Source organism: Emydura macquarii, unplaced genomic scaffold (genome assembly GCF_026122565.2).
Source record: "Emydura macquarii macquarii isolate MOO-44397 ecotype Brisbane River unplaced genomic scaffold, CSIRO-AGI_Emac_v2 contig_2422, whole genome shotgun sequence".
Taxonomy (NCBI): Eukaryota; Metazoa; Chordata; order Testudines; family Chelidae; genus Emydura; species Emydura macquarii.
In genome coordinates this window covers 3168161-3194042 of record NW_027132559.1, presented here as the reverse complement: position 1 = coordinate 3194042, position 25882 = coordinate 3168161, and the positions used below count along the sequence as shown (strand labels likewise).

The following is a 25882-nucleotide window of genomic DNA, read 5'->3' as shown; positions in this document are numbered from 1 at the left end:
AGTTTAGGTATGATGATTTATAAAGTCATTGTTCCTTTATGGCAGTTGTGTTTATAGCTTTATAGGATCTATGTAGCTTTCTGGGAGGGGAAAAATTTGCCATTTTAGCCAATAATGTGTAGCTTTAAGGTAACTACTCTCACTCATAGCAATTAAGGCCTGAATTTCCAGTTTTTTAAATAAGTCATTGCCTGTCTGGTAAGGATCACAAAAGCCCCATCCATCATTACTATATTGAGCTGTATTTATAGCCATTTCAGTTCTTGAATCACTGCCTCAGCTCAAGCTAGCTGAAAGAATGGTTAGATTCACATTTCTTTCTGATAGTTTTGAATCTACTTGCTACAGTAATGAAAGTGTATTTAGACATCTGAAATTATTTCCTTGTACACACACGTGTGTGAGAGAGAAATACATGGAGAGAAGGCTGCTTGTTTCATAGCTTTTACAGCTGGGAAAAGCTTGCTTGTTTGCTGTCTTAATGTTGTAAGCAAATGATCTTTATTGATTGGTCAATCTGCACATCTGATCAGTTCAGACCAATGTTTAGTCCCCACTTTGAAGCAAACTTCTGCCAAAGAAAAGGTGGGATTCTTAGCAGTAGGTTTATTACCTAATTCACTAAGCCTTCTGATGCCCATTCCTTTTTCTAGAAGTGCAAATACTTGGGATCTATTTGCTCTTGAGAACTTTTGATCACAAACCCATTCTTTCATAAATATTACCAGTGGTTTGCTAATCCCATTTTTTTTATTTTCCTGGCTAGTGTTTCAATAGTCATTCATCCTGATCTCAATTTCATTAAAACTCCAGATCAAGATGGCTGATAACTTCCTGCTACCTGGCTTTATGTTCAGATCTGGAGGTTCCTGTTTTACTAGTAGGTTACACTTGTGGGAGTGGAATGGAAGCATGTATGCAGGATTACTAGTTGCCTATTCACTTTGAATCATTCAGAGACGGTTTTGCTTGGGCACTGAACTTAACTGTAGCTGTTCTCTACATAATTCTAAGGAGTCACAAATGACCAGGTAGCTTGACTGACATGAAGGCAAATTGCAACGGATAACTTGTTGCTAAATTTCATAATGAAGTTTGTTTGTAGATCTGAAATATTCAAAGTCAAAAAATGTCTTCTATTTGCAATATATTTTTGGCATTGCAGCTTCTGACAGTGGGGAAAATATCCATTCCATGGAAAGCATCCACATTGTCTGATTTTTTTATCCCAAATATGAAGCTGTATTTATGTAAAATTATATGCATTACTGTTCATTGTCCATTTTATACTGTCCTGCATTATGTTGTGAACGTAATGAAGTATGTTGTGTGACTGCTGTTCTCTGGGATGTTCGAGAAAATATGTATTCCAAGACTCTCTTCTATTGATCTAACACTTTCTGTTTAAATGCTATATTTCATTTATTTAACAATTTCAGTCTGAACTCCACTTCACATGACTACTTTACTGAGCTGCTCCTCACAGGTTGCCTGAAATTCTTAGGGAGACTATTTTTCTTTTGATCACTCTAAAGCTTTCTTAGTATCAATGATGGAATTAGACAAGAATCATTTCAGTAAAAAACAAAGCTGTAAAAGGCATATTGCCTAGACAGAGCATGATAGCCTGTGGAACTCATTGCCCCAATTACATTTAGTAGCAAAGAACTTAACAGGATTATAAAATTTTTTAAAAATAATTGAAAAAATTATATGGATAAGAACATGTGGCTGGGAGAGATGGACATTCATACTTCAAAGGTATAGGCCAATCTCTAACAGAGTTAGGAAGACCTTTTCACATGGCAGGGTATAAATAATTGCCTACTGCAGGATTTCTTGCCCCTTTCTCTGAAGCGTCCGGTACTGAATAATGTCAGATGCAGGATAGTGTACTACATGGAGTTTTGGTCTGATCAGTATCTCAATGATTCTGTTCATGGTCTTCAGTAATCCACTCTCTCACTGCCCAGTCACCTAATGTATTCATATACATCAGGACTGTCTCTCATAATCATGTAGCTTTGACTAACCAAATAATTAAATCTAGGCAGGAACCTTCACCAAGAAGTGTACTTAAGAAAATATTTATATGAGAAATAGCTATTGCTTTGTGTAGAGTGGATAAAAAGCTCATTTAAATAACATTGTCCTAATCACAACCACACTGCAAAAAGGTGTCACTTAATTCTGAAAGAACTTCTGATATGTAGCCATACTATGCATGTTTTCATGCATTTTTTACCAACTCCATCAACCGAGCATATTGATTTATTATGCATTACAGTATTTAGCATTTTCTAAGTAGGTAAATAAGAGAAATGCATGAATGAATTTGGTTGCAGCGTTCTTATTTAAATTCCTTATGTTAAATGCTGTAATGCATAATAAATTAACAAGCTCTGTTGATGGACTTGGTAGAAAATGCATGAAACCATGCATATTATGGCTACATACCAGTGGCTCTTTGAGAATTAAATACGCCTTTTTGCAGTGTAGTTGTGATTAGGACAAAATGTTGTTTAAATGAGCCTTTTAGTCACTCAGATACAAAGCAATAGCTATTTCTCATACAAATCTTCTTACAGTACACTTATCTTATGTTACTCTGAATTTTTTCATAAAGTATGACTGAGATTAGGCTCAAGGTGAGGTGTGCTAATATTGATAGCTTCAATACTGTTAAAACAAATGCATGAACTGATCCCCTGGGCTGGTTCCTGAAATACCAAACCAGCCTCTGGCAGTCCAACTATGGATTATGAATGTATGAATAAAGTAAAAATAAGAGTGAGGAAGACTGATCAGCAAGGAGTGCATATAATCTATGCCGAAATTCAGAAGATACCAGAGGAAAGAGTATAAACTTAAGGGAAACACATGCACCCAAATGTAGCTATGGAGATAGCTTGGTAGAAGAAAAACTGTGACTTTTTAGCTTCAGGGATAATTGTTTAGTCCCAAAATAGCAGCTGAAAACCACCATGAGCCACTTTTCCTCAGTGAATAAGCAGAATCAACGGATGTGTGGTTTTAATCATATTGTAGACTAATCCTGTTCCAACCCAGTTTCTAAGTAGGTAAATTAGAGAAATTTATTTTGCCCTCTGCTGATAAAGCCACAGTATATCTATAAACTAGCCAATTATTTCCTTGTCATGCTTATGAGACCTTAAATTCAAGGTGCTGTTTAAAAATCTCCATATTTTTGAATGAATACAATAGAAATAATTTATGCTGCTTTACTTCATAAAGTACTTGCTCGGTTTTAATCTTATCTCAAAGAACTAATTTTTCAATTAATCTGGCAAGGCAAACTAAAATGTTGCGGTTTGATTACATTATCCAGCCCAACAAACTAGCATTTAAGGACTCGACTCTTCAAGAGTATTTCAAGGTTATCAGTTTCCAAAATGTGGCTGTAAACGTATACTTTTTGTTGCAAATGCCAGCTGAAGCTAGATAAAACACTGTCACAGGAGAGACCATAGGCTACCTTTTTCTATCTAACATCAGCTTGAAAAGAATGTCTTACTAACATTAAGGAAAATGGAAAAAACATTGTTTTGAAAACTGCCAACATGGGTAACAGGTAAATCCATGTACAGTAAATGGGATATTTATAAAGCATTGATAGTTGTGATCTCAATCATTTAATTGTCCTACTGTGTCCTAACAGTAATTATGACATTTATGAGCCCGTCTTGGTCAAAAAATTATACTACAGTTTATTAGAATGATCACTTATGTTCCAGATAAGCCACATTCAGTATGCAAGTTTATTTTTGGTTTGCTAATGTTATCTTTGTCCAGTAATAGTTTGAGTGTATACACGCTATGTATGAACTTCTGCATATGTGCCTTGATCCTATAAGGAGCTATCTGCAGGCAAAACTTTGATTCAGCCCTTCATGAGTGCAGACATCAGCCTGTATGGAGCAGTTTGCAGGGTTTGACATAATTTGGTAATCCAAAGAATTTGAGAATAGGCATGTCTTTTGACATAGTTGGTTGCTAGCCAGTTTGGTGAACTTTCCTCACACCAAGAGACCAGTACGTCTTTATAGGACATAGTCTCCCTGTGAGGAGTTCTGAAAGTATATTGAATTGGAACCAGGCCTCATATCTGTACCAATCTATACCTGTGAAGGTACTTGTACTGCATGATCCGAAGGTTACTTGCAGGTCATGCAAACCCTGGCTGGGATTAGAAAGCACAGCCCACTTTAGGCCACTACCACCACATAAGATGTCATCAGTGTCACTTATGTCTCATTGTTCTTTGTCTTGCATTTTTCTCAAAAAGTGTTAGGCACCATCTTCTATAGTATTATGCTCAAACCAAGCCTCTGATCTGCAAGTACCTACATGGGAAAGAAACTTCTGATAGCCAACAGCTCTTTAATCCAGCAGAAAATAGTCTACAGCAATCAACTATTTGGAAGCCGAATCTAGACAAACCCAACTAGAAATAAGGTGCAAACTTTTATCAGAGTAATTAATCATTCAAATTACCTAGGATCATGATGGATTCCCTCCCCCCCCCCCATCGCTTGAACTTTTAAAATCAAGACTGGATATCTTTCTAAGAGATGCTATAGTTCAAGCAGAAGTTATAGACTTGATGCAGAAGCTGAGTGAGATTGTATGGTCTGTTTATGCAGGAGATCAGATTAAGGTCAAAAAGGGATCATTATGAGAAATCTAAAGTCTATTAATCTGATCGCATAAAAACAAAGGGGCAATGGAGAATGAGGCCCTTAATTATTAAATGCAACAGATAAGAATGTGCATATGTAGGTCAAGCAGAGTGTGTCTACTTAATTCTAACACCATGCATATCACCACTCCTTGGACCAAATCCTGGATGTACCTGCATGAGTGATTCACCTGGGCTTTGGACACAGAGGCCTAACAAATGGTACACACAAAATGTCTCCTTAAGGGTGCAATTTAACACTTCTACAGGAGCTCAACCCTATCCCCTAATCAGGGAAGAATTCAGGGCTGAGCTCTGACTAGAGATGACCCTAAGGATGAAGCCCAGGAGTCTAACTCAGACATATGGCCTACGGTGGCGATCTCTTGGCAGGTAGTGCTGAAATAGCTCTCAGCCAGGAGTTGAGGTCGATTCGCATTGAAATGACCCCACCACCACCTTTCCCCCTCTCGCGCGCACAGAGCAAACTTCCAGCTGGGAATGATATGACTTGAGCAGAAAGCCCAGAAGTCACAGTTCTGTTCTCCCCTTTTATGGCTGTTTGTTGGGGAGGGTTCTGGACCCATATTGTCTTTCTCTTTAAATTCATAGCAGAACATTGGAAGATCAAAGCTCTCTTATCTTTGACAACATGACAGTAATAGTAAAACCTGTACAACCACCTGACCAACAATCCAAGGTATCACCAATGACAATAAAATAAGGGGGTTAAAAGTCTGGATTTCTCTCTCTCTCTAATACAGACAGTCTTGTCATTCTTCTGCAGATTAGAGAGGAGTTTTTTTTAGTGCAGCTCCCTTTAGTTTCCAGAATAAATGCTCTACAAAGCAGCAGTTATTATAAGTCTTATCCTTTATTAGGAATGCATTAAGAAAACTATACAGTCTAATGAAAAGGTCTCAATTACCAATATTTCAGAGACAATCCCAGCATCAAACTCAGTAATTATGTATTTAAAAAATCCTGATGCAATTACCAGTATTTTTGCAGTTTACCAACAAACATTTTAGATGGCCTCTTGCAGAGCAGGCAGCACTTCCAAGGTAAAGTTACCAAGACCTTGTTTCATACAGAAGTTTGCCTCTTGTCTTGAGCTAAAACTTTCTCTAGTTCCCTCCCTTAATTGTTGTGAAGCATTATATGCACTAATTGTCTGCTGCCTTTCAACTAAGATGTGGCTGTATTTCCCCGCAGTGGCAAAGTGCTTTGGGACTGAAAGCATATTACATTTACATTTAGAATCACTTTGGTGAGATTTATAGTAATTGTTTGCAACTCACTGTATTTCTGTAGAAAGTATGTATCTGCCAATAGGGAGTGGTAGACCAGGTGTTCAGTCAGTCACATTATGCTAATTCCAAATTTATTCAGACAATGAGTTGTTGTAATCCCTCAGTTATGTGAATAATAGTGTTTCAGAAGTTAAATTACTGTACAACTGCAGTAAATATGGAGTTCTGCATTTAATAGATAGTATAAAAATATTATGGTACTACAAAGGCGCGCCAGGATCTGTGCGTGCCCCATTGTACCAAGTGCTGTATAAAACACATGATGATGCTTATTCTTGCCCAAAATGATTTCCTTCTGGAATTGTGCTCAGAGATCTAACAAACCTTAAATGTTTTCTATCTAGGAAGATGATTCAGGAAAAGAGTTTGTCCTATGTATTAAGAATTGAAATTCAAGCCACATCTCAAATGCCTTACAGTAAGCACATGACATGCAGGCCCTTCAAGCACATATTTTAAATGTACAAATTAAGAGCTGCTTCCAGTATGCCTGTAAGGAAACAGGGAATAAATGATGAAGTCTTGTGGAGAAAGTTGTGAAGGTAACTAGAGGCCTAATTCTGAGGTATTTGAGCACCTGCAATCCCCAGTGAATTAAAATGGGAGTGGAAAATGTTCAGCACCTCTAAGAATTAGCCAGTAGTTTCGGACTGCAGCAATGAGAAGCTTGTTTAGCATTTTCAACTATTTACCAAAGGTTTCTGCTGTTCAAATCCTTGAACTTGTCTAAACAAAACTGACAAATGGTTTGTCATAAAACAATGCAATACGTTAAAATGGACCATGATTCCAGGTCTCCTGTTTCTAGAATACCTGGCTGGTGTGTCTTGCTCACATGTTCAAGGTCATGCTAATTGCTAGATTTGGAGTTGGGAAGGAATTTTCTCCCAGGTCAGACAGACAGACACCTTAGTTGTTTTTTTTTTTTTTTTTTTTTTTTTTTTTGCCTTCCTCTGTAACATGGGGGCATGGTTTGCCTGCTGGGATCATGTAGGCAAAGCTCATCTAATCAGTTACCTGACATTGCAGGGATCTCAGGCATTAGTATAGCACCTTGGTCTCTCCTGGTTTCTGCCTGTGGCACACAAGTTTAGTCTTCTGGGACAGGAAATGCTTTGGTCTAACTAAAGTCTTTTGGGGTTAAGTCAGATTATCTGGTGAAACTTAATGTCATGTGATAGACACGAGGTCAGATTTGATTATTGCTTCTGACCTTTAACTCAATGAAACAGATGTACAGTGTTTGTAAGTTGAGATGGTTCGATAGAATTCTTACTAAGTTTAGATTGAAAACAGAAAATGGCATGTTCCCTGTATAAACTTTTCTTTTACGCACTTGACAATGCCAATGACAGATCACATCTCACCAATGATGCACTATAGTCATTCATGTAGGTCGATATCACTAAAGGTCATGGCTGAATGTGACTCTAGCAATAGCAGCAAAACTGATTACTGAAGCAATTTCCAGTTGTAATTTTCTACTTTTGCAACATTTTAAGAAATTAAATAGTAGGCAACAGTGACAAGAAACTCAATTATTGAGTCAACTTGTCAACATAGACTTTCCTAGTATTATTAGATGACTGGTACATTAGCATATTATTAGACAAACATTGGGTGTACAAAAAAGACTGCAAAAGAGAAAAGAGATTAGGATTTCAAAATACAGAAAAACCCTGTTGCCTGAATCTGGGGTGATAGCACACTTGCAGACCTGTCTCAAGAACTTGTTACAAATATCATGAATGCCAGCCAAAGAGCCTACAGGGTCTGTTAGGCTTGTGCTCCTGAGCTCTAGCCCAAGCTGCAATGGGCACAGAGAGTCAGTCTGCTTGGGCTCAGAGGCTCACTCCCAGCTGCAGTGTAGACATACCATGGGAGGCCAAAGGCAAGAAAGATGCATACATTTGCAGTAGCAGTCAGGAAGTGGGGGTGGTGAATTTATGCTGTCGCTATGAGATCTACCCCCTGGTGGTGTGTGTGTGGTCACTGCAATTCTATTTCAGGGAGTCAGAGGGTTAATAACTGGTATTTCTGTTGGAAAACTGAAGTCTTTGGAACAGCATGTTAATTCAAAGTTGAACTAAATCTGATAATTCCTTAGGTGTCCAATGTTCCAGAAACAAACACTCAACTCAAAGCCCTATAAATTTCTAATACTTAAGCGGGATTTAAAAACACATCTAGTATAAGATTGATAAATAAGACCTTGATCCTCTGTCACTAACAATAGGAGAAATCAATAACTAAATACAACTTTTTTTTTTCACATGACTTTTGTCAAAATTTCTTTCTCATAGTTCTGCATGCTTCCAGCTTCATGCCTGGAGGTGTAGTGACTTGAAACTAGGCTCACTTATGACGTAAGAGCTTGTCTTGCTGCAAACACACCTTTCTTATCAGAAATTACAACATGCTCCTGACGTCTAATAACCTGGATCTTCTCACTAAGAATAGTAGGAAGCACTATGGATAGATTTCTAACGCTCATCTCTCTTCAATGAGCAAGTGAATGAAAGACACCAAGAAGTGTGTGGGGGACATGGAAGGACTTGTCACAATTATGGGATTTCAACTCATTAAAGAGCTAATAGCCGCACATAAGTCAGCAGTGAAATTTTAAAAGCTCTAAAACTTTTACAGATTCTTAAAACGCACTGAGCCTACTGGACATTTTCTTCAGTGGAAACAGAAATCCCATCCTACAACTGTCGGGGAAAACTAATCAGCGATTTTATGCCATCTGCGTATATGCACAGTGGGCACCAGGTAGGTGACCCAGGTCACTGCTCAGTGTCGGGGGCTCATCAAGATTCTGTCAGAGTTATGACCCTTCCATAAATGGCTGCCTTTCCATATAGCATAGACAACTGCAAAAACCAGAAATGTTTAACATTCTGTGTGTTGGTATTAAACACGTGACAATTTTTGTAGGGGTACTACAGAAATACTCTCTGCCAGATTTCAAAACCTCGTTTCTGAACTTAAACCTGTCAATTGACCAGAACCTATCCATATTATCTCAAATTTGGTTGACTTTAAAAGTGAACTGCAAACCTAAAAAGAAACAAGTTTCTCCCAGACTTCCACATTCTTGCCATTTTTTGGAAATCTAGAAATTGAGACACATCTTTTAATTCTGACATAAATCTGGACTACATAAGGTCCCTTAAAAGGGACAATGGGAAATTGATGACTATTTTTGCTGAAAAAGAAACTTCTTCCTTCTGACTAGGCAGTTGAAATGACAAATTTGTATAGAATGTCCCCACTAACTAGATGGTAGGAAGGATTCAATTTCACCTGTAATTCAGCAGGAGTTTTAACTCTTGAAATTAAATTTAAAATCTCCCCCGCCCTCCTCTTGCACTTCCTGGTTTCTTGACGATATATAAGAATGCAACTTGTACATCGGTTGCAGTATGTGATTTTGTATCTGATGCCACAGATACATACTAGAATAGTTTCAGCTACTCAGGAGAGCTATCAGACTTCAATAGAGGGATGACCGTATTCCTTGCCCTCTTCCTGGCCAAACTCCTTAGCTGAGACATTAAGAATAAAATCTTCCTCTCATCAACTTTCACTTCAGCACTTTATGGTACCTTAAAGCTACTAGCCTTTCATTCTAATCTAGAGTGTGGCCTTCTATAGCAGTGAATACAATAGCAACATGCTGCAGAAATCACTTACCAACAATCTCTACCTCAAAATCTGACTTTAAATAGATCTCTTCTAAAAATGGTGGAAGAATCTCTAAGGGAAGAATAGATTTATATTTAAAATTCAAGTAGTAATTCTTTTTTGTAATAAAAAAATATGAATTATCCTAGAAGACAAAGGTTTAGAATAAATCTTTTGCCAAGAAAACTATAGCATGCTTCCACTAGATTAAAATTTTGGCTCAGAACCTGAAGGAAATTATAGAAAGAAACCAGTCACTTCTAAGAGCTCATCACTGAAATTAGCTTATTTTTTCCAGGAGCTGAAATCTTACAAATAGGTAAATGTCTATTTACCAACTATCAACTTATTGTAATGTAAATCCTCCTTACCATAATTTTCAAGACCAGAGTAGGAATCCTGTTTTTAAAATAAAAAGTCTCAGTGGTAAGACACTTGACTGTGTCTTTTAACATACGCAACATTAGTAAAATTCTTGGCATGTTAGCCTTGAATCGATTTGAAACTAAACTGCTCTACCTCCACTAATTATTTTTATCTGACTTCATAGCCTAAATGCTGGAGTGTCTTTATGCTCAGCTACAGTTATTTTACAATATTGTAACTGAAACATTTTAATAACATTCTGTGCTGGAGTGCTCTTCCTTTTTATACTTTTAAATTTAAAGAACAATTATTATAGTCCTCCTTTGAGCCATGGAACATCTTACTCTACTATGGAGCTTGGTAGTTTACTCTTTCTTCCCAGCACTAGTGCTTGATCATGACTTTAAGCCATGGTTGGTGCTGAAAGGGTGTGGTGAGGTGGTAATATAGCAGGAGCTTCCAGGAGGTATGGCAGCTGTCTCAGCTGGGAGTCCTGGTTATATGCTGCAATGAAAGCTACTGTTCCAGAATGGTTTATAAGATGCCCTCATTTTGGGCCTGGCTAGCTCTGTTGGCTATTTCTGTGAGCATGGCTATGACACTCCCCTGATGTGTTTGATTCAACAGAGGTGCTATCCTAGGTGTTAAAGATGTATGTAAAATAGGGAGATGCACCTTCTGCAAGGATCCTGCACTTGAGAACCCAACTTGAACAGGGACAGCTGAGAACATACCAGCAACAGCTGAAGTTCCCCACTTGTGGTACAATAGGGGAAGAGCAGGCTGTCTGGAAAACCTGCATCTGAGTCTTTGACCTAACCCAAAACACAAGCTGCTGAAGGAGAGAATTAGCAGGGGTGTGCTCTGTACGACGTCTACAGGAAAGACCAAAGATGTTAAGAGGAAAGAACATAAGGGAGCAAAATACTATGAAAATGGAAGAAGATTGGAAGCAGGAAAGATGTCTAAATTTAGACAATGAATTAATCTTGTCTTGCAGATGGATAATTGAGAAGCTGGAGTCTGAAACATTTATAGTTATGTCACAGAGAAAAAGATATTTAAATAGTTGTTTCTTTAAACACGAGGCATTTTAGTGTTGGTAGTCTCAATTACATTAAACTAATTGTGATATGGTTGCTGCATTATGTCATTACAAGGGAGAACTAAGGTTGTTTGGGTACCTCAGTTGTGCATTTCTTACATGTGCTTAGATTTAATTTAAGTGAAACCTTAATTGTGGAACTGGGGGGGGACTGTTATAACACTTGGCTTTGGGAGAATTTTAAAACATCCCTGGAATGTTTTTATCCTTAAGTTTGAGTATATGTATCAGCAACTTAACTCCATTTTAGCATATTTTTCTGTCTGGGAGTTCTATACACAGAGCTAGAGTGGCAGCCCCCATCAACTGTCAGATACTATAAGGGTGGAAGGGCACGCTCTACAAATGACACAAGCCACTTACAAAATGTGCATTACTATAAATGGAGATCTGCAGTGCTAACCTTTCTCCACCTGACTCTAGTAGCATAAGCACTTTGTAGAGGATAGCAAAAGCAATGTGGGGGGAAAGGGGTGAGGTAAGAAACTGGATTTTCACTTTCCTCAATCCTTCTGCCAGAAAAAGGATTCTCTTGTTATGGGAGAACATTTCCTCCAGAAAAATCCAGTTGATGAAGTAGAAGGGAACAGTGTGCTTGGAGAGGCTGAATGATCATACCCAGAGTAAAAAGGTAAACTTCTGAAATACTTTTTTTTGGAGAGAGGACCCATGCCATTTCCTTCTTCCCTCCAAATTGGATACCAGTATCTCAGAACCTGGCTTCTTTCTTGGAATCTTAGTTATAGTCATTTTAAAAAATACAAGGGTATTTCATAGAATTTAATAGTCTTCTATAACTGAAATATTTTCCAGATTAAAAAAAAAAAATCTTAACTTCTCATGACTAAAGCAAGGTCCTTGGCAGGCTTCATTCTAATAACTTCTCAACATCAATAATATTTAAACAAATCCATCTTTAAAAGGATACTATCAAAGTGTTTTTGAAAGTTTTGGATTTTTACCTTTGTGTTTAACCATATCTGATTATATATCTTTTCCCCTCTTCAATGATCAGTTACATTTCTTGTGGTATCGTAGTTTTACTAGCTCTTCGTTTCTGGGGGAGGGAGGTGTTTCTTTGTGATATTAAAAGATTCTGAAACAAAACAGTGCAAGTCCAATTGCCCCCTCCCTCCTTGAAGGTCACTTTTAATCTAAATGTAAGTGAAATGGGAATTTTTTCAAATACAATATCAACATAAACTATCCCAGAATTTGTGATTTTTCAATAAGTGTTCTGAGTCTACTTTCACACACAGATTTCTCAAATATCCATTGGTGTTATGCATCTTTTTTTTGTGTGTGCAGGTTCATTTATTTGAAAAGAGTTATTAGAGTTATTAGTTGTGGCGCTTGAAGATCTTGTGCCTTTCATATTCCAATTAGCAGTTAATAACCTTCATTCTTATTCTAATGATTCTGTTGGGATTAAAACAAAATATTATTTCTTTGATTTGCAGGCCAGTGTTCCATTATAAATACAGTTAGAGAATCCTGAGTGGTCTCCCTTAATTTTCAATGTTTGTGTATGACTGAAGACTACCAATGAAATTATACTTTTAAAAGAGAACTACTAATTTCCATTTTTATTCTAATTTCTGGTATTTGTTGTCAGGCTTTTGAAAAAATCTATTCTAACAGTGTCCTATTTGCCAAATAGCTTCTGCTACAACCAAGCTTTCCAGTAGAATCTGATATTAACAAAGCTCTCTTGACACTCTGGCTTGTACATCAGGCTCATGTTAGGGGCAGAAAACTTTTTAAAATTGCTGGAGTTCATTAGGTAGTATTTTAGTAAGCAGAACCCCGCAGGTAGGAGTAGGATGTTGGAAACGGAACTAGTCACTATTTTTTTCTTTTAAAGAATGCTTATAATTCAGAGTTTACATTAGGAGTATAAGAAAAGAGTTTACATTAGGTCAGAGACTGAAGTTGTTTAACCACAGGACTTCAGTGTTTAGGCCTAAACAGTTTTCATAGTGTGATATTGGAAAGCAAATGTAAGTGGTGTATGGATGTAATATTAGCAAGAGCTAAAGGGCTCCCACTGACTCAGTTTTTAATCTTTAGCCAGGAAAATGTTAGTAATTTCTGTAAACTTACATACTTTGTCTTACTTAAAATAGCAGTTGTAATAGCTTTCACAAATTAAATGATAGTTTATCCACTAAATTAGTCCTTATGCTCCTGCATAATTTATGTGGTAAATTGAATGATCCTAGTTAGTTTTCCATTTATGTTAGCGCACTGCTCTTCTTTGGTCTAGCTCAGAGTGGCTCCTGGACTACTGCTGAGCATAACTATGAGAAGAGATAAATATGGAGGCACTCACATGCAAAAAGCATGAGAATGGGCAGAACGTGATGAGATGTATTGCTATTCTTGCACCTCTTCCAATTGGAACTAAGTGGGACACTCAGTTCTACAGATGCATCACTAAAATGTGTATATTGGTGAGTGTGACCCACTGTTATGGTAAGCTCTACTGACTCACTTTCAGACAGACTGGACCACCATCAGTTATGGCAGCTATTTGGGCAGAATCCAAATCATACATTGGATATCTTTGGAACAATTAACTTACCTTTTCTCTCTTCCTCCCCAGAAAGCAGATTTCTTATCTCATAATAAGTTAAATCAGCACTTGTGTACTTCCTCTTTTCCTCTCCCCCCCCTCCCGACTATAAATAGCCAGATGTAAATGTATCTGCATATAAACAAATTCTTCAAGTATTAAAAAAAAGAAACAAGCATCTAAATATGATCTTGTCTCACTGAGGGCTTCAGAAAGGCATACTAATATGGGTTATGAGACTTAATTACAAAGGTTAAAATTTGGTTGCTGTACACACCATTTATAAACTGACAGGAAGATTAATCTTCGTTCTCTGATTACATTTTGACCTTTAATGTCAAAACCCATCATATACTCAATACAATTGTACAGTAAAACTTATAAATTCATTATCTCAGAAGGAAGAATCTTGTTTAAAAGATCTACCCTCGATGTTCAGCACTTTCCTTGGCATTCGAAAGGATGCCTTCCATGTAGCTGGGGTTTAGATAGACTCCTGTTATTTAAGAAGAGCATATTTTAGTTGTTTGGTTTCTTTCTTAGTGGGAAGGGTTGGGAGTTATCTTTAATATTTCTTTTTTAACAGTAAAAATATATCCTGGAGTTGGAAAACTATGATTTAAAATGTCTAGTTCTTATGCAGTATTCTAATATGTTCCTCTTTCTGGTGGCTGGAAGCATACTAGCATATATGAAACTCTAAAGCACCAGTGACGTCAGTGTGCGACAGACCCAATGAAGAACACCATAAAGATAGTAGAGGAGAATTAGTTGGGATTGAGTTATGGGGAAGAAAGACGTTGTTGTTTTCTGGAGGCTGGGAGCTGGGAGTCAAATATTTGGGTTTGTTGAATTTGTATAGTCAATCACTTGACTACACTTTTTGGTTTGTTATGAAATATACTCAAGACCAAATAACCAATGTCAGTCAGATGTATTAATATGGCACAGGAAAATGATTGATACTAGTCTCCAAAAAGCAGTCTCATGCAGCAATGTTATGTTTACATGATGCAAAAGGTGTGTGCTCACCAAGTTAATGTTTCAGTATAATTTTACAAGTTATACATCTCTTTACATGTCACTAAAACACAACCCATCAGTTCATCCTAGTTTCCTAACTCATTGTTCTATTCCTTTTTTATTTTTGTTTTGGATACTAGCATTCCAGATACTACTCCATGAAGGTACTTCCCTTGCTTGTACTAAGACATAGAATAAATTTATCTCAATTTTTTTGGACAAGTTTCCTGTCTATGCCAAATACTTACTTTACTTTAGTGAATGCAAGGCGTTAGGGGATACTTAGCATAAGTAAACAGTTTAGGCTATATCACTGTAACAATATTTGTGCTTAATGTTATTGATGCTTAATGCATACTGATTTGTGTGAATGTTTGCATATATACAGTGCAGATAATACATATTAATGATATATGCTGGCTAGTATATTAAATATATTAGTCAACAGATTCAATTCCTAGCTCTGTTGCAAACTTCCTGTATGACCTTGCACAAGGTCACTTAACCTGTTTCCCCATCTGTAAAATGAGGATAATTATATTTAACTCCTCTGTAAAATGTTGTGAGATCTACTGACTAGAATTACTATATTGTTTAGATTGTAATGTATTTGGGGCAGGGACCGTATTGTACTGTGCCTAACCTAAGAGATCTTGATCTCAGCTGGGGCCTCTCAGTGCTACTGTAATGCTGATAAATGAGGCAGGCATCATGCATCTCTCTAAACTTCCTCACTACTGTCACATGAATGCTCTAACACCTGGTTCAAGAACCAGAAGCCCTGACATCAAAATATGGTAGGGAGCTGAGGCCTCTTGGAATCAGGCCTAGTCTTAGGGGGCTGTGATGCCCATGGCTGCAGGGGAAGGCTGCTGTGAAAAACAGGCTTCTCGGGTCAAAGGACTTTAGCAGGAGCACCAGGCACTAAAAGGGTGTGGAGGAAAAATAGGTGGTGGAGCATGAAGGAGAGGGAGCCTGATGTGTGGGTAGGGTTATTGTGGAGCTCATGGTGGAGGGGGGGATGTGCAGTCAGACAGCTGTAGGGGAGGTGGTAGTCCAGCGCCTGGCCCGTGCAGATCCTCGATGAGAGGCAGGATCTGTGGGGGTCGCTATAGACAGGGGGTGCAAGTGGGTGACGGTCTGTGGGGCAGGGGTGACAGGCCCGCTCAGTGGAGGGGTGGGGTGGATGTCCTGTGGGGCAGGGGTGACAGGCCCGCTCAGTGGAGGGGTGGGGTGGATGTCCTGTGGCCGCCAGTTGGCAGGAGCGGTCGCTTTCGGTGGTGGAGGGAGCCCGGGCGGGCGCGAAGCACGCGGGTGCCCTGGGTCTCGCTGAGGTGCTGGCGCGAGGCCCCTGCCCAAGCCGTTGGCTGCGGAAGGGTCCGCGAGACGCCAGCGCTCCCGGGCTTGCCCGGGAGGGGAGGGGAGCGGAAAGGAAGGGACGGCACAGGACTCGGGAGTCCCTCCCTGCTCTCTGACTGGCTGAAGGAGCGACAGAGGGCCGCGCGCGCGCGCCCCCTCGCTCTCGGGCCGCGCGCGCCCGCCTAGGGAAGAGGAGGAGGAGAGGAGCAGCAGGACGGAGGCTGGAGGAGGGCGACACAGCTCTGTAGCGCATGCGCCGACGACTCCGTCTCCACGACTGCTGGCCCTTCCGCTCCCGGCCCCGCGGGTGGCGGAAGTGGATCGAGCCGAGCCGCGCTCGTGGGGAGAGCGGGGCTGGGCTGGGCTGGGCGCGGGTGGGGGGGTGCGTCTGTGCCTGAGGCGCCGCCGCGCGGAGCCCGAGCCCTGAGACGCGCCCGGGGCGGAGGAACAACCGCCAGAGGCGCCTCGGGTGAGCGGGCGGCGGGGGCGCGTGTCGCGTGTGTGGGGAGGGGGGAGGGAATAACAGGAAACTGCGCGGGGACCTTCGGGGGCGCCCCGGGGGCGCTGGGGATCGAGGCCTTCACTGAGGCAGGGATCAAGGGTGTCCCAGGGGCCAGCGCCCCGTCCCCCCTCCCCATCGCTGATACCCCGTCCCCGGCGGCTGGGCAGGGGGCGGCAGGAGGAGGAGGGTTGGGGGGTTAGTGTTGGGGTGTGTGTGCGGGGGGTGGGGGGCAGAGGTAGGTGCCGAGGGGTGCGGGTGATGGAGCTCCCGGGACCTGGTGTAGGAAGCGCGTCCTGCGCGCTCTGCCGGGGCGGCTTCTTTGCTGGCTTTGTTGCTGAGTCTCCCTGTTTTGGTGTGGCTGCCGGGTAACCAATCCTGCCGGGGACGTGGCCGCTGTCAGCCGGTGTGCGTGTGTCCGTCTGTCTGTCTGGGTGCGGCGGTGGGGTGAACAAGCCAAGGGACCCCGGAGATCCGCTTTTACTTTTGCTAGCGTCGGTTTCTCTTGCAGATGTTGCGGCAGGTGGGGGCAATGGGAGCAGTGTAGCTGCCTGGGATCCTGGGGCGCCTCCCCCTTCTCTTCTGTGCCAGCTCCAGTGCTGCTGTTGCTAAAGTCTTTAATTAACATCCCAAGTGCAGTTTCGATGGAAAATGAAGGTAAAGCTCTCATCAGAGACATTGACTTCATTGGAGCCCAGAGGGCTTTTTGCACGTGGTTTGGTGGTAGTAATTCATACAGCTGTGTACACACCGCTCCAGCACTTAAAAGGGCTGCTTTGACAAGTTCATCTAGTAGCTGAGGTTTCATGGGTTCCTGGGTCTTATTCGGCAATCATACCTTATGCATCATAGAGCTATCATCTTTGTCTGTGGCAACGCCTTGAATATAATTGTGGTGCATGCTCTTGTTTTGTGGTTTTGTCCTCTGCAAAATATATTGAAATAAATTCTCCTCCTGGATATCTTAACAGTAATTAGATCTTTGTGCTCTTATTGAGATTGGAAAATGCACCTTAGTTGCTTTGAAAATAACAAACTAAATATCCTAAAACTAGTGAATTTTTTCATTGGTGGTTGTTTGGATTGTCTGTTCCTTTGTCACAGAAGTAAAGCGAGAACCAATACTAAATGGGAAATATTCTTTTTTCTTAAGTTGCATAATTTTAGTTCTGTTTTATGTACATAAAACAGATTTTAACTCTACATTGTGAATAAGTTATTACAGTAGTCTTTCAACTCTGTTTTTTCCATTGGGTAACAGATATTAAGATGTTCTGATGTTTATGAAGATGCAGCACTATAAGGAATCTCATATTCTGAGTATCTTTAAACATCATACATAAAGATATAACTTGTAGATTTAAAAACAGGCTGCTTTGTTGCCATGCCACTTCCTTTTTAGGTAGAATTTCTAAGTGTTCCAGTAATAGAATTACTAATAATTCATAGATGTCCTAGCCCAGTGACTTCCTCCCAGCCTTTCCTAAAGTTTGAACCCCCCCCATGTGCATTTGTACAGAGCAGGCCCATCCTAAAACCCCTAGAGTTGTGGTTGTGGCCCCTGAAATGTCCCCTCACCCTAAGCTGAGATTTCCTGTTAGACTGACTTTGTCATGAACTGTCAAGACTTTTCAGTGACATCTGGATCCTCTGCAGATTTTTGGATAGATAAGTTGGTGGGTTTGGAGTTTCCTTTGCCATAATGTAGGTTTGGCTGAACTTCTATTTTCCCTCCCTTTCCCACCTCCTTCTGACTTCTTTGGGTTGTGCTTCTGGGGAAAGCAGTATTTTCCTAGCTTTAAATAAAAGTAACTCCAAAATCAAAATGAATTCTACTCTCAGTGGGATGGGCTCAATGAGACTGTTTTTATGATCAACATTATCTTAGTCTCTCTAAATTGACAGAAGAGTGCTGACTTTCTTCCTCATTTTGTGTCTGAACTGTATGTAGTTAGTTTTTTTCCTTAATTGTGTAGGTCTTTCACGCAGCAACAGGGAAGAAAATTATTTTAAAAACAAAATGATTGTAGAACCACAGAAATTTGTGGTGGGATTGAGAGAAAGCTGTAATACTTGTAGCTTTTAACTTGTAAAAAAAAAAAAAAAAAAAAAAACTTTGTATAGGCTATTTTTAATTTGTATATTGAAACCTGAGTGCTTTACTTTGCCACTCTAAAATTGTTAATGAGTTTCTTTTATGAAATTTAACTTTTTTAATTTAGTCATCTAAGGAAGTACTTTAATAGAAGAATGGTACCATGGAACAGCAGGGAATGTATCCTAGAGGACACCTCATGGGACATAACTAGAGTCCCAAACGGGAGGTTTAACTTGTTACAGAAGAAAATCAATGCAATCTGAATTTCAAACTTTTTATTGTAAAGAAATACAGAATTATTTTAAAAAATGATACTATTAGAGATGGAGTGTAAAAAAGATGAAAATAACATGTTACCAGTTGAATATATAGGTAAGTGTAAAAGAAAGTGTTTATCCAGCCTGAATCCTGTATGCTAGAAATCAATAACAAGAATAAGGCCTTTTATTTTTCTAGCTCTGTTTCACTATTGAGGACTGGTCTGGTACAACTCTTCTGAACATCAGTTGTATGGGAGGGGGATTTCTTAATCACCTCACAGTGAGGAAAAGAGCTAGAGGAATAAACGAGTAACATGTGTAAGCTTAATGATACTTCCACTTTAAAATATAGCTTTAATGTCTGGAAAAAAGGAGACCTCTTAAAAGATGAACAACTGCAACTCTGTTAAATTTAGATAGCTAACACTTGCTGTGTTAATACACACTTTCTGTCTGCCATCAGCTCTGATTTATTTTCTGAACTAATTTAAGAAATGCCAAACCTGTTTTGTCCTTGCTGCCAAGATTTCTGATAAGAAATTCAGGCACTGAGCCTGTAACTAATACAGTATAGTCTTATTTTGTGAGGCTAGATACATTAAAAGATTGTGTAGTGCTTTGAGATCTACTAATGGATAAGTACTATATAAGAGGTAGATGATATTCGGTGTAGCATCAGTCATACAAACTATATCTCAACTGCTTTAGGATTAATGAGAGAAACTGAGGTGAAGGCAAGGGAAGGGAGTGACATACTTGAGCTAAAAGGAAGTCTAATCCAGAAAGATATGTACTATTCCCTCTAAGTGATATTATGAAACATCAGGTTTTTTTTTAATTAAACTGCACTTCTTTTTAATTACAGGTCACTTTTTAGCATTCCTTTTGTGAAATGTGAATAGGGGAAACATTTTCAGGGATTGAAATAATTGAATAAGCCATGGTTTTTATGGAAATAGAATCATATGCACATGAAAGCAAAATTTTCAACATTGTCATACTCCTGTTTCTCCTTTCTCTTTTCAGTGTTTGAATTAGCTCTTCCAGAGGTTTGACAAGTGATTCTGTTAGTAAGCGTATATTTCCTTGTTTGCACATCTGCTGTTCCATTCCTTTCCCCTCTCCAATCTATTCCTTTTGCTGTTTTGGGCTCTTATCTTCCTTCTCTGTCCTTTTTACAGCTAGATATTAGAAATGCTCATATTTTAGTAGCTCTACTGGTTATCTCATCTGAAGTAGTACTTACTGTTTTTTCTAAGAGAGAAATGAGAGTAAAGATTGCAGCTAGAACTAAAATCTTAGTTTACACTTTGGAAAAAGGATGTTGAATTCATTTAATAAAGTCTTACTCCGAAACCCACTTGCTTTGGGTCTTGAGAATTGGAGAGTGGGTTTTATGAGTTGGAGCAATGAGTTTAAATGGTTCAGCTTGAAAGTGAAAACATGTTCTGCTAATTGACATTCACCTCTGCAAACCCTGTATTGGTAAGCAGTGATGTATTAACATACAGGTATGCTTTCAGGAAGACAACATTAAATACATTTCCTCATTTATAATTCCCTAATGGGGTCAAAGTGAATGAGAAAGCAGTGTTCCCAGCTACTGGGATTCTCACCAGTATTATCCCAGGACCTTGCTTATGGCTTCCATTTCTTGGATTGAGGTTGACAAACTATGAATGTTTAATTTGAGGCTTGAGAAGAAGCTCCAAATGTTTCCTCGTTAGTTGGAGGATAAGGGATGCTCATCTCATACAGTTTTTACCCTGCTCAGGACAAACACTTTTTTGTTTGTTTGTTTGTTTGTTTGGGGGCAGAGTGAGGAAAAACCATTATTATTATTATTTTTTTTTTTTTGAAACACAGAATATAGTACAAGATTCACTTCATAAGCAAATACTTATTCCTTAGTCACATGCTGTTCAAATTAAAAAGCTTTCAATTCTGTATGTAAAACACAATACAAATTGAGTTCTCAGCCTATGAATTAGTTAGGCTTGACCACTCTCTTGTACTTGTCTTTAAAGACACATGCACTTTTACCAACTTAACTTTTTTTTTGCCATCTAGTCTGTTACAGAATTTTGACCAAACTAATTTGAATGTGTTAACACTCTGGATTGTTGCTAAACTAGAGGAAAAGGAATGCATGTTTCTGTAAAACTGACAATTCTGATTCATTTCTATCGTCTTTGACTTTATTCCCACACTTTTTCCCCACTCTGCAACAAATTGTGAAAACTTCTTTGGCACACGTCAGTCTCGTATAGAAATCTGGATAAACAACTAAATGCTAGGAGAGAAGAAAGAAACCCAGGATTATGTTCTGTTACCCACTCTTAACCTCAGAACAGGATGAAGAGGTTCAAACTATAATCTCTGTATTTGGGATCAGTTATATCGACAAGTGATATTATATAAACCCCTTTCATCAGTAGATTTCACTTTACAAAGTAAGTATTGTTATCCCCATTGTACAGATGGGGAAACTGGGGCACTGAGATGAAGTGATTTGCCCAAGATTACCCAGCGTGCCAGCAACAGAGCTGGGAATAGAACTCAGGTCTGAGTCCCTAGTACATTGAGCTATCTACTAGACCACACTGACTCCCTATCTAAATGATTGTTTGTAGCTATTATTTAGTCATGTTTCATATTTGACCAAACATCTGGAGTAACATTGGTATTGATTCTCTAATTTTTTTTAACGTTTTCTTCGCTTGCAGCTTCTAGTGGTGGGACCTGCAAGTTAGACTTTTCCAGAAAGATGCAGGTCAGGGTGAAATTGCTCATTTCTTTCTTTGTTGCTCATGAAAGCAACTTTGTGCTCATGAAAAAAGACTGCATCTTTCCTATCAAGTCTTAGCTTTTCAGTTAATCTTATACATGACATGAAAAAAACACACAGACTGATGAGTTGCTGGAAGGTCTAGAACAGGGACTTACATTATCATTACAGTGCCACCAATTTCCCTTTTCGTCTTGGCTTATAGACAACCTTAATAATTTTAGTCTTTTAATAGAGGAAATAATAACACTGTTCTCATCATTTCCCTTTTAACTTCTGGAATTAAATTAGAACCTAGTGTTTCTAGTTTCCAAAGCATTTATAGGTTCATGCAAATACTACGGTGTGGTATTTAAAAAAAAAAAAAAAAAAACAACCCTCAAGCCCACTGGCTTGGATTTGTTTTGTGGGGAAAACATCTTTCACAAGTCTGCTTCATTACCCACATCTTTTTGTTCTAAATGGTATCATTCTCCTACCTGATCTTGTTACGATGTTGCAGTTACCATGCCGCTAGTCAAGCAAATTTGTTTCCCAGATCCAGCCACCAGTGCTCTTGTCTGCCTGTTGCTGTGCTGTTGTAATGTAGCTTAGAAGTTCCAAATACATTTGTTTCCCCTCCAGTGCCATAAAACTTCATTTCATTTACAGTGGTGTAGCAATAGCTTTTGAAACTGATTCTGCTTTGAGACATGATTTGATGAATGCATGCTGGTGTGATCCTGTTACTAGGTTGTCTATTAAAACCAATTTGAAGGGTCTGTAGCTTAAAGCAACAATTGTTCATTAGGTAGGAAAAAGGGTTGAAGTACAGTGGAGTAAGGATAGTGAGAACAGAGTACAGCCATAGAAAAGGAGTGAATAAAGAGAAATGTAATTAGAATGGAAAGACTATCTGTATGGTACATGATTCCTAGTTTAGCTAGTTCAAAATGATCACAGTAGTTAGATTTCATGATAGCCATGTTAACAAATTACAGAAATCATAGCAAAACTATGAAGTTTGACTTTGTTTGTATACTACAACACAACATAGAGGTTGTGGGAGAGTGGTTGCTTGGTATATCAGGATATGAGAGACATTTTGTGCATTGCAGGAAGCATTCTTAAAAAACAAACAAAGTACTGAAATGGGAGAGTGTTGAGGTGATGAATGAATAGGTCACTGATGGATTGTAGGGAAGAACACAAGCTAAGAATATACATGTAGTATAATTATACAATTATATAGGCTAGAATGGAATGCTGTATGAATCTGAAGCTGAAGATAAATAGCTTTCATTTTCAGTGGGACAGGGTGAGCTGGTAGAGGAAGTCAGAGGTGGTGACATGATCACATAAAGTAGGTGAGAAAAATAACACCTAGCAATTGTGGTTTGGATGACCTAGAAGGAGCAGTGTGGGTATCATGGAGAGAAGAAGAAAAAAGACTCTGCAATGAAGGCATAAATATGGGACAAAATCCATATTTACCTCATTTATGACTTGTTTGCAAACAGTATTAGAGGGGGAACAGATAATGGAATATCAGATACAAAAAATTGGGTTGCAGTCTAATTTTATGGAGTTTCTATTTCTTGTTTTGGCAGTAAAATATTTTTTTCCTGACTTCTTTACTGCTCTTCCTTTATTCGGCATTCATCTCACAGAAAATTGTACTGAATGCACAATAGCTTTTTATCTCAACATCAACTGCAGGAAAACTTGATAGGCTAATTTCGCAGCAAATTCATGTTAAAAGAATTTGTCACTAAATTAGGTGTTCTGAAAATTATTCCAAGGCATAAGTTCTGCTAGTTAAGGTTGAGCAAGGTATTACTTTTGACTTTAAGCTGTAATAAAAAATTGCTTGAGTATATTGTTTGGCATATATTAAAATAATTGAAGCTGTGTGGTTGCTAAGGGTACAGCTGATGGTTTAATAACATTTAACTCATGCTCCATGAGCTAAATAACAAAACTACCTACTTTCTAGTTACCACAGTAGTAGAAGACTATTCATTGTTAACAAGCCAAGACACTTTTCTCATTTTAGTTTTACACTAACAGTAATTTTTCTTCAGTTAATGCCTTGGTTTAAACTGAATTGCACACAAAGTAATATATAAAGACACTTATGTTCACAAGCTTTCTAGTTTTTAATACAGCTTTATGTACTGCAGTTCAAGTTTACACATTTGTAATGTGCATGCATAATACCTCACTAGAATGTAGAGGCTTAATTAATATTGGTATTTATAACAGCACGTTTCATCTGAGAAACTCAGTGCTGCTTTAAAAAGTATGTGGTGTAGGAAGATACCATCGGGGCCAAAAGAACATTATTTCCACATCTGATCCTCTCCTCCACAAATCACTGTCCAACAGGTGGTAGCTAGCTACTAATCTTTCAAGAGAAGAAATGACTAAAATTTTTATCTCCTGAACTTCCAAAATGCCTTACATGAATTGGAACTAGCAACAGACACATTGCACTGACTGCCCAGTGGAACAGTACTACCACCTGGACTCTTCTATCAGTGTTCTGTCCCCAGAATGTCACCTCTTCTTTCATCACTGTCTCAATCTTGGTTTCTGGCAGAACATTTAAGACATCTTCCAGATCTTTTAACACTTACTTATTGCACTGTTTCTTGTTATCTTCTGTCTTTAGCTTTCAGCATGTCTGGGTAGCTTCAATGTCACATGTTGCTTCTCTAAAACCAAAATGACAGACAATGGGAAAGGACTGTGACTGGCTTGGCTGTTCAGTCCGTACTCGGGTATATTGACAACCATTAAAGACTTTCAGTGAGCACCTCCGTGCATTCTCAGCTCTGGTGCCATTGTCAACAACCTTAAGCAAGCCTCTAAAGGTACCATAGTAAACTTCTTCCAGTGTGCGCTGGAAGACTTTACACAATGACCTGTTTGACTCCACACCACTGAAAGTTTGAATATGCTTTGATGTCTTCAAAAGATTTAACTGTATTCTAGACATTAGGTCTGATGGGACACATTAAGGCACTCACAACAGATATAGTGGATGAGGTTCAGTTTAAATGTATCTGTCACTGTTATTCTGTAACATGCCTACGACTCCACATTTGTATTAAGTCATTTTTATTTGGGAGATGTTTGCTTTCCTTGCTGACACACAGGAACTCCTCACAGAGTTGCCGCATAATACTGAACTCAGGAATAATGTTTTGTGGTTTTATTCCTGGTTTGCCTTACCTATACTAGAAAATCTGTTCTTGGACTGCTTGCATAACTTTCCCACTTTTATTATAAGAATGTCCTTGCACGTTCATATTCTGCTTCGGAGTATGTTGTTTCTTACACTGCATATTGTGGAGACAGCTTTCTTGGAAAAGCTTGAAATCCAAATATCTGAAGTACTGCAGAATGCTTCTTTGGTATTGGAGATGTCGTTAGATGAACTTTGTAGACTCCAAGAATGTGGATCTTCTACAGTTGGATGTTTAGAAGAAAACATCTTATCTTTTCTTCTTTGAGATTGTGTATAGTCACAACAGATTATGCTAATATATTCTAATCATACTCTGAGTTGGGGATGGGTGTTAGAGATTAAACAGTGGTAGAGGGGTGTGTATGAGGGGGAGAGGGGGAATATAAACTCTTAGCAACTTGATTACAAAGGCCCTACCAAATTCACGGTCAATTTCACAGTCATAGGATTTAAAAAATAATAAATTTCACAGTTTCAGATATTTTATATCTGAAATTCCACTGTGTTGTAAATGTAGGGGTCCCAACCCAAAAGGGGATTGTGGGATGAGGGGGTTGCAAGGCTATTGTAGAAGGGTTGCAGTATTGCCACTTCTGCGCTGCTGCCTTCAAAGCTGGGAGGCCACAGGGCAGCTTCTTGCTGGGAGCCCAGCTATGAAGGCAGCGCCACACCAGCAGGAGTGCAGAATTGAGGGTGGCAATACCACACCATGCCACCCTTACTTCTATGCTGTTGCTGGCAGTGTCGCTACCTTCATAGCTGGGCTCCCCACTAGCAGCTAGGGGAGCTTCCAGCAGCTGGGGGAGGTTCCTGGAGGTAGGTCTGACCTAGCCTTGGAAGTGGCCCTTGCAGGGGAAGAGGAAATCCTGTCCCTTCCC

At 39.1% G+C, this 25882-nt stretch overlaps 1 protein-coding gene across 6 annotated transcripts in view; it reads left to right on the top strand.

The window, feature by feature from the left end:
- The window catches only part of ATP2C1 (ATPase secretory pathway Ca2+ transporting 1), a 132352-nt gene that overhangs the window by 8133 nt on the left and 98337 nt on the right, over positions 1-25882 (top strand). The window contains exons 1-2 of one of the 6 annotated variants that reach the window (XM_067561788.1): positions 16484-16596; positions 17138-17283. The exons of 3 other annotated variants lie outside the window; for them this stretch is intronic. In XM_067561788.1, coding sequence (XP_067417889.1) covers positions 17278-17283 — 6 coding nt within the window. In that variant the 5' untranslated portion in view covers positions 16484-16596; positions 17138-17277. Of the gene's footprint in view, positions 1-11639; positions 11802-16483; positions 16597-17080; positions 17284-25882 lie in introns of those variants that run through there. 2 more of the 6 variants (XM_067561792.1, XM_067561789.1) reach the window with 2 other exon arrangements.